A 9,646-nucleotide genomic window follows, 5' to 3' on the forward strand; every position below is an offset into this window, starting at 1 on the left:
GAAACCTTTTGGATTATTATAGCCACTTCCAATACCACAGTGGAAATGGGAAGATATTACTATGGATTTCGTGTACAAGTTACCTCATACGCGAAATGGTTATGATGGTATTTGGGTGATAGTGGATCGACTCACCAACTCAGCACATTTCATACCCGTTTGAGAAAATTATTCGTTAAATCAGTTGGCAGAACGGTTTATTTCGGATATTGTTAAATATCATGGTGTCCCAGTGAGTATCGTTTCGGATCGGGATCCCAGGTTCACTTCTAAATTTTGGATAGCTTTCCAAAAAACTCTCGATTCAAGATTGCTTTATAGCACGGCTTATCACCCTTAGATGGATGGACAATCTAAGAGAACCATTTAGGCGCTAGAAGATATGCTGAGATCCTCGATTTCGCAATTTGGAGACGCTTGGCATAAGCGTTTAGCTTTGATCGAGTTTGCTTATAATAACAGTTATCATTCTAGCATTGGCATGTCACATTTTGAGGCGCTTTATGGTAAACAATGTCGTACCCCTGTATGTTGGTCAGAAGTGGGCGAGAGAATGCTAGTGGGCCTGGAGATTATGGATGAGACTACGCAAAATATCCAGGTAATTAAAGCTTATCTGAAAGCGGCCCAAGACTGACAAAAGAGTATTGTCGATAAGCATGCCACTGACAGAGTATATAAAGTTGGAGATTGTGTATTTTTGAAGCTATCTCTGTGGAATGGCATAGTACGGTTCGGTAAGAAAGGTAAGTTAAGTCCTCGGTATATTGGACTGTATCAGATCACCGAGCAAGTTAATGAAGTTGTCTATAGGCTTGAGCTACCTTTAGAGTTATCAAGGGTGCACAATGTTTTTCACGTATCTATGCTTCGTCACTATGTCTCTGATCCATCACACATGATCCCTCCTCAGCCACTGGAGATTAATCCAGACTTGACCTACAATGAGGAGCCAATGACGATTTTGGATTGGAAAGATAAGGTTCTTCGTAATAAGACTGTTCGTATGGTGAAAGTTTTATGGAGGAACCATTTGGTTGAGGAAGCCACTTGGGAAACTGAGGAGCGTATAGGAGATTTGTATCCACGTCTGTTTTATAGTTTTTGATGTGATGTTGATGTGTAGAAATTTCAGGGATGAAATTTTCTTAAAGGAGTAGACTGTGACGACCAGTCCTAAATTATTTTATATTTTCTCTCCCCGAGTATGTAAGGTGACGATTATGTCCTCGATGGCTTAGTGACATGGATGTACATATGTAGTTTTAAATTATTTCCTCGCCATTCTAATTAAATTGTACTCGACGTCATGAGCATGTTGTTGCGAGTTAGGGCTGAATCGAATTTGTAACGAAAAAGTACGATTATTAGAAGAGTGTAATCTGGTTAAAGTAACAACCAATCACCTTAACTACTACTTTCTTGGGTCTAATTAATTGTTAGGCTTTTATTTGTTTTAGGAGCAATTACAAAACCCATTATTTTCCCTTGTCCAGTTCGAAGGAACACACGCATATTAAAATCTCTCACTCTATCCTTACAAACCAATACAAACACACACACACACATATAACCTTACCTTCTCTCTCCTCTCTTCTCGATTTTTCTCTCGTCCGTACAATTGAGAGACCATCACCTACAATCTTAACCAAATCGACACAGATTGAGTTGTTGAAGTCCACCATCGTATTCCTCGTGACCTCACGAGTTAAGTGATACCTTTTGGTCGTTGAACGGATCACAGGAACCTGAGAACTCACGAACTCCGGCGAGGTGTTTGTTGCTCCATCGTGATCGAGGCCTTTTTCCAAGGTTTTAAGGCTCGAAGGGGGTTCCTAAACAACTCCATAGGAACCTTAGAGTGGATTTGGGACAAAGTTGACGTCAGAATAGGTGGTTTCGAAGAGTTCAAGTTTGACTGGATTTTTCCAGGCATTATTCCGATCACTTTTCGTTGATTTTTAGACCTCTAATAGGTATGATCCTGTTCTATTCCTCAAGAGCTTCAAATCCATATAAAATTCATGAATTTTGGTTGAAAAATGAGTTAGATATAAAAGTTTAAATTTTTTCCAGAAACCGGTGAGCACAGACAGCGGCCGGAGGCGGATTCAGCGACTCATCGGAGAAGAAGAGGAATATTCCATCAACTTTGACAGAATATAATAACGGCGTCAAGTAACTCCGTTATGATTTTTAACAGAATATTCTAGTATTGTAACAGAATATTCCCTAACGTCGTTTTGGATTCGGTCAGTGTGTAAGGCAAGTGCCTGCTCGTGGCCGGCATGTGAGGGAGTGTGTGGCGTCCAAAAATTATTCTAAAAATATGGGTGTGTTCGTGTTGTTGAGTAGATCACGTTATTATATTCAAACACCCCATTTGAGCAACGTATGAGAAGTTATTCTTAAGCTTTGTGTATGTGCTTTAAAATTCATGTAAAATTAGTTATTTCATATATAGGTGAGACGTACCCTGAGGACGAGCGTGGACGAGCAAGGTTAGGGGCTACGATCCTACTACTTGTCAGTGAGTGGGCATTTTCTTTCTATATACATATGATATGGTTCAAGAACGTTTTGTTAAATGATTTATGCTTTGAATGTCGTGTTGTAATGAGTTGGACTTTGAGTATTGCACTGTTATACTTGTGAATTATATCGTGTGATGCAGTTGAGACTCAGGTAAGCTTCAGGTGAGTTGATTGAATGGGTTGTGTTGCATTGGTATGCATATATTTATTTAGAGCTCATCAAGGCTGCACTCGGTATTAATGCTCCTGCCCGGGGATTAGGGCACAGCTTTCACGTGATCATTCACCTCCCACACCGCACGCAAACCTTACATCTAAGTCTGGTGCCAGCCTATCATACAGACCACAATAGGTGGTTTTGACTCATAGGTGACCTGCGATTTATCACACCGCCTTCATGTGATCATAGCACTTGAGCATACATATTTATACCTAGCCTGTCGTACAGGTCACATCAGGTGACTTTGACTCGTGTGCTAGCCTAGGTTGATGAGTTATAGTCCAGTCGTACAGGTCACATTACGTGACTCCGACTGGCATGTTATTTTACATTGATTCTACACCTGCCTTACATGATTTAAACGTTATGACATGGCATATTTTGGGTTTCACTGCCCTTGTGCGTTGTTTATATGCAGTGGTATTTTTTAGAAACTATACGGGTTTTACAGTGAGGGGTTACTATGTTTAGAAAAGATAAATGTGTTTTCAAACACTTTGTTTTTTTTGCCCACTCACCCTCCTGTTTTGCACCCCTCTAGGTTCTAGGTAGCTGATCATCTTTGGTGGCTCAAGAGGACTTCCCGGCAGTTCTGACATATCCATAAATAAGTAGGGATCTTCTCCCTATTTGTATAATTAGTACTTGTTTATTTGGACTGCACTTGTGATACCTATGCTCTAAAAAGTTTGTAGCTTGACTGAGTCAATTCCACACATTTAGTATTATCTTTAGTATAACTAAGTCCTAGTTGGTTTTTATTTATTCGCATTTTCTTATTATTGTATACACTTATGTTGCGCACTTGGCTATGTCACCCTCACGTGACGGCCAGTACGTCTCGACTTCGATCAAGGTGTGTCATGAGACATGTGTATTCCCCCTACGAAAGGATGCATGTATTATCCAAAAAGGAATTTCTCCCTTGCTGTTTTTTTTTGGGGGGGTTGGGGAAAGTCCGAGGATATTTGTTTATTATGTTAGAATTTCGAATACTGAACTTAGTCAATTCTTACTCATTAGGCAATCTCCAACTGACCCGGCCAAAGGGCCATAGGCCAAAAAATAGCCCGTTTTGACACGAAAATCGTCTCCAATCGAGGGTTAGGCCAAAGGGCTTATGGGCCCCACCAACCCAAAAATCAGAAAACAAGCTAGTGGGCTGGGCAAGATCTGCTAGCCCGATCTGGGTAGCCCAATCCATTCAAACAGTAACTTGGCGTCAACATGATGACAAAATTTAAAAAAATAAATTCTAATTTTTTTTCTGATAAATACCTAAGTCATTTCTACATCATTTCTCACATCCATTTCACCATTGCATACTATCTTACCTCATTTTATTGAGATTATATAAAGATAAGAAATCTAGAAACTTATTCATTTAGTGACAAGTGGCACTCAAAATATGTTCAAAAACCTTATTTTATTATGGTAGTTTAATTCAATTAAAATAATAAATTATTAAGGAGGCTAAAAAAAACCCGTCGGTTGGAGATGAGTTTGTCAAGGGCTATGTTTTGACCTATGACTTTTTGGTCCCCTTAGTTGGATATGGTATAAAATATAATCTGACACTGTTTATTAAAAAATAATTTTTTGGAGAGTTATAGGGCTAAACATGGCCCTATGGTCCTTTAGTCAACTCATCCTCAAGGTTGGGCTTACCCTAGTGGCTTAGAGAAATTCTTTTTCGAATTAAATGTACAATTTATTAAGAAGAATAAAAAAACATCAAAAGAAACATACAACTTCTTAATTACAAACTAATAAAAACTATTATGCAATTCCTCAGCTATGGAAGACCCACACACCAAATCAACATGAAAGATAACACTAATGAGTACTAAACTTTGTAAGTTGTACTGTAAAGGCACCACGAGGATAAAAAAATGCACCACGCAAGGCCTTCGGGTCAATTCCAAGCCCCTTCCACCTGGGATATAGTTATCCATTCCCATCAAATCCTATCGAAACCTTGAGACCACGCAAGGCCTTCGGGTGTTGTGGCTAGAAACATGACAAACATAAAACAAAACTAGAGCAACACAGAGAATATAAACTGAAAATATATAACGATGTAGAGGATACAGAAAAAAATATGAATCCCTATAAAAAATACCACTAGATCGAGCACTAGTGATTTTGAAACTCTCGACGTCATGTTTGGTAAACGGGATGTTTCCCCGGGTTTTGCCTCGGAATCCGTAAATAAAACAAAGACAGAACAGATTGTTTTAGTGACATATCTATGACCGATCAGAACAACTTAGGCACAGCATATCCTGCCTATTTAAATACAAATAACTCAACCTATGGTCAAAAACTGATGTTATAGGCAGTGGAGAAAATCCAGCATATTCTCCGTCTAATTTTTCCAAGCAAAGTTCAAGAATGTACTTGAAGAGCTCATGTTTCTGGGTGACTGGTTGAGCTGCAAAGTCCTCGAGTGGAATCCACTGCATGAAACAAAACAATGTCCCAAATTTGTGGTGAATGCATGACTCAATCCCCTCTAGAATATATGAAATAATCCGAATTTCAGTATGCGTATGAAAAGTAACAATTGCTTAAGTTCACATTATTATCCAAATGCTACCTTGGCTGCCTCAATCTCCAGTTCTTGCTTTTGGATGTCAAAGGTTAGAGGACGCAGAATGCACACAAAGAATAGATCCGACTTCTCAAAGAATGCCTTGTGTGCTTGCCTAAATGTAACAAAAACGACGAATGTATCATGATATTTGGAGTTCAACAAGTTTGGTATTTATTAGAAGAAAAGCCTCTGAAGAAGCCAAATAACTATAAAAAACACTTGGCAACCAAATTCCAGAGTCACGGTAGAGGTACTCTCATAGGATTTTTGTTCATCAGAAGCATGGCTTGAGTTAGGTAATTGAATTAGCAGAGTCACAGATAGAGTTGGAGCCAGACCTGATTGGTGAAATAATCACTTGCCTAATCTAAAGCGTGCATTTGAACTATTTCCATTTTTTTCAATTTAAAGCCAAAAATCTAATGATCGATGGCTATGGTTTAGCATTTATAGAAGGCAGAATATAGAAAGGGTGGTAAGATCGATTCCCAGATTAATTAAGCAGCAAGAGAACATCTGGTTGTACCCACTCTTGCTCATTGCATAATTATAAGTCATTTACTCTAGGACAAAAAGTATTACACAAGAAGCAAATAGAATTACACAAATGACAACAGAACACTGCATGAGGGTGGTGTGAACCCATTAATTATGTGATTGAGACTGTTAACGTCAACGTTTAAAGGGAGCCCCTTTCAGTCACATCCTTGATAACCAATGGTATTGGTTCACAGGTAAGCTTACTAGGAGAATCTGGTTCAGTTTTCAGCTTCTAATCACGTTTTGCGACTCTTTTCTGACATGTATGACTTGGTTTTTCCCTCTCCAGTCAAGTTTCATATGATAAATTTCCATTAAAACGTACATTTCTCAAGAGTGAGAGAACTTGTACCTGAATGCTAATATCTCCAGAAATTCTGCGTCAATCTGAAGAAGTTAAAACTAGTGATCTTCATTACACCATAAATATTGGTAACAAAAATGCAATACATGAACAGTATACATTGAAACTTACTCCTGTTTCTTCTTTAATTTCTCTTACAGCTGCCGCAAATATATCCTCACCCTGCAATTGGAGGGCTCCATCAATGTCCAATATACTCAAGACCATCACAGTATTGAACAACTAAAAGTACTCACGACCATAGGGTACATACCTCATCAACGACTCCAGTCGGGATTTTCCACACCCCTGTTCCTTGGAACCTGCCACTCTTTTCCTGGACTACAAGCATCTATGCAGAAGAAAACTTATTTCAAAACCAACAACAAATGACGACAAGGTTGTTAAACTGAAGACATGATAAGCCTACTGTATCAAAACACACAAGAACAAGGGCGATGAAGTATGTACCCAATTTGAAAGCCCACGGAATTGTGAGACAATTTATTAATTATCCAATTTGAACTATTGCTCGATCATAAAGAGACCAACATTTTATCCCAACAGCTAATAAATAGTAGATAAGAGGGAGTACCTCTTTTTTATCATTCAAAACAATAGCACCGATGCCCACTCGGTGTGATGCATTTGCAGGCAGAGTATTATTAATTTCAGGAATCCAATAAACAAGCATGAGGTAGTGCGGCTCAGCATGATGGTACCGAAAACCTTCCTGCCCTCAGCATAATAAATTGAAGCCAAGTCAATGGATTTATTCAGATTAACGGACAGAATATGACATAATGTCATCAAATCATGTGGATGTACCTTAATTCACTGATTGTTATTATTATTTTTTTAATAAAGAATATAAAAAGAAATCAATGCCGAAATTTAGTTTCTTCAAGTTAAAACCTACTGTTCCAGAAACTACGTAGAGTATCAGGTTCTTTGTTCCCCTTTTGCTTTATATATACACATTTCTGAAAGTTATGTACTGTATAGAGTATCAGTTCACATATTGTTCCAAGCTCTAAGTAGGCGTATAGCTTCATTTTATTTTTCTACAAGACAGAAATCTTGCCTTTTTGTGATAAACAGTTGCAACATAGAAAATCCTATGCAAAGTATATGAGAATCAAACAACCACAGCACTTTTGTAGATTTATAAACCGAATCATTTATGATCCGTGGCATACTGGACATAGTGAAAGCAACATATTGTTGTCAAGAAATTCTGCTAGTTCCTCAGATGGACATGTTCCCTTTCTAATGCAGATTGCAGCTCACAACCAGCCTTTTGCATTGAAATCACACAAATTTGCACGGAGACAATTAGGCCGAATGGAAGATATTGTAATGCAGAGCAATTACCTTAACTGCAGTTTCGACAAGATTTACGAGTTCAATAGGCAATTTTATCCACACACCCTTCTTTCCCTGCATAGTGGATATGAAAAAGTATTGCACAGAAGAAAGAAAGGATTAGAATATCCATCAAGAGAGAAATAAACGCTGTTGACAAATTCAGTAATGTCTATCAAACAGCTGGTATACTAAATTATTCGATCAACATCATACATTGCACTAAAAGGACTTTACCTCCTATAATGTACTCAACTTCCTATCTCAGTTACAGTATAAAATATTTATCAATCCCAATGGACTTCTTGATAGATGAATTGGCTTCAAACCAACATCAAAAGGAATTTTTTAAAGCTGTTAGCAAACCAACGTCAAATTGTCAAATTTTGAGAACGAGCAGTTTATCCAAAATTCAAATTTTGAGAATACCATTTGAAAGTCTCTTACACCAAAGGCGACGAGAATAGAACTGAATGCATTATATTCGTGACGATTGGTTTGTCAATTTATGCACAAACCATAATTGTTATCTTATTAAGATGGATCAAAGTACACCATATTCTCTGACATATTGAATGGTACACACACACAGAGAGATTGTAGCTACAACAGCGGATCAAAGATTAGGATTTGAAGAGTTGGAAGCATCTAAGAGATTGCAACAGCAGCGGATCTGACCAGTTGGAAAACATGAGGAAAGGAAGAGACATGGAGAAGAACAAGAAGAAGAAGAAAAAAAGAATAGTATTGATAACTCATAATATTTTAAGTCTGTCTCCAAAAGAGTTTCATCTGATAAAGCATATAGAACAGACAATCCAAAACCAAGTCAAACTGAAATCCCTAAATTACGATCTCCAACACCAAAGAAACTCAATCCAATCCACAATGGCATGTATCACTTAAATTTAGAGAACTTTAACGAAAAGCTCATGGTACTGTTCACTTTAACGAAAAAACACATTTTTACACTAAAAAGTCAATCTTGATACTATTCACTTTAACCTTTATTTTGTCATTATCATTAAAACTCAAAGTTTTCAAGCATTTTTCATTAGTTTTCCTTTAAATTTATACTAAATTAAAAAGTGCCGAATCTGCATAAATGCGAAACTAAAGAGCAATAACAACAATTAGTTACTCAAACAAACTTGGTTTACAGAATTAGAAAACACACCATATAGTCAAATAGAATAGGTCATCAAACTATTAAACCAAGATTGTTCAATGAACAAGATCATATCCAACAAAAACCATAGACAGCGGTACCTCTTCCCTCCATTGTGAGATTGAAGCCCTAAGCAACGTAAGGAAGTCCCGAGGGTCCATAGCATCCTTCATGTCTACAATAACTCCTCCATGGGCATCATTGGTTGCAGGTAGTAAATCAACATGCAGAATTCCATTTTCACAGACCTGGTCCGATGAATTTACAGAAATCGGCATTGTTCCAACCACAAAAGGAGTCACAAAGACAACAAAACCTGAAAGAAAACATGAGAGAAACAGATAGAAAAAAAAAATCAAAACTAAGTTACACCTCCAGTATACAACAATTGTTTTCTCAAAACCTAATTTCCTAACCGAAATACAATCAAATAACAGCAGCCCGTTTGTCAAGTTAGCAGCGATTATTCATGAAATTACTATGGTAGGCAGCCGTACTTCGCTACTCAAACCTAAACGTGTTTTAGGTAACATTCATACAGTTTCATCACCTACACAGATAATGCAGTCGGTAGGAAAGTCAAAAATCACATTTCAGAAAATAAGAGCAACAGATATAAGAAGCTCGAAACTCAGATAAGAAAATACACAGAACAGTACTTAAATGAAGGATGAAATGAGCATGAAAACTACGAGAGTTTTATAGTCCCCCAGTATTTGGAACTCCAGACTTTCTAACCGTTAGGACTTTATTTTTATATTTTTTTAACTAAAGATACGACGTTTAAAAAACCTAAATACTCCGAAACACCATTAAAGTTAGAGAAAAACATACTTGTGGACTACAAGACTTCCACTTTATGGTCACTCTGTTGTGTTGT

The 9,646-nt window shown here is 37.5% G+C and overlaps 1 protein-coding gene across 1 annotated transcript; it reads right to left on the bottom strand.

Moving 5' to 3' along the window:
• Positions 1-4,807: 4,807 nt before the first annotated feature.
• On the bottom strand, positions 4,808-9,312 carry LOC126591507 (nudix hydrolase 10-like). The gene is made up of 9 exons (XM_050257206.1): positions 9,183-9,312; positions 8,868-9,082; positions 7,608-7,673; positions 6,829-6,966; positions 6,508-6,585; positions 6,366-6,416; positions 6,243-6,277; positions 5,354-5,462; positions 4,808-5,213 (listed from the first exon to the last, which is right to left on the bottom strand). Exons 2-9 carry the CDS (start codon positions 9,042-9,044, stop codon positions 5,004-5,006), a joined length of 864 nt encoding a protein of 287 aa, XP_050113163.1. The 5' UTR covers positions 9,045-9,082; positions 9,183-9,312; the 3' UTR covers positions 4,808-5,003.
• Positions 9,313-9,646: the final 334 nt, after the last annotated feature.

Source organism: Malus sylvestris, chromosome 11, assembly GCF_916048215.2.
Source record: "Malus sylvestris chromosome 11, drMalSylv7.2, whole genome shotgun sequence".
Lineage (NCBI taxonomy): Eukaryota > Viridiplantae > Streptophyta > Magnoliopsida > Rosales > Rosaceae > Malus > Malus sylvestris.

Excerpts from the sequence above, each read along its gene's own strand:
- LOC126591507 (XM_050257206.1), bottom strand. The coding sequence starts at position 9,044 with ATGCCGATTTCTGTAAATTCATCGGACCAGGTCTGTGAAAATGGAATT. Across the intron at positions 7,674-8,867 it reads TCTCACAATGGAGGGAAGAG|GGAAAGAAGGGTGTGTGGAT; the intron begins GTACCGCTGTCT and ends TCCACTATGCAG. Across the intron at positions 6,586-6,828 it reads TTTTGAATGATAAAAAAGAG|ATGCTTGTAGTCCAGGAAAA; the intron begins GTACTCCCTCTT and ends TCTTCTGCATAG.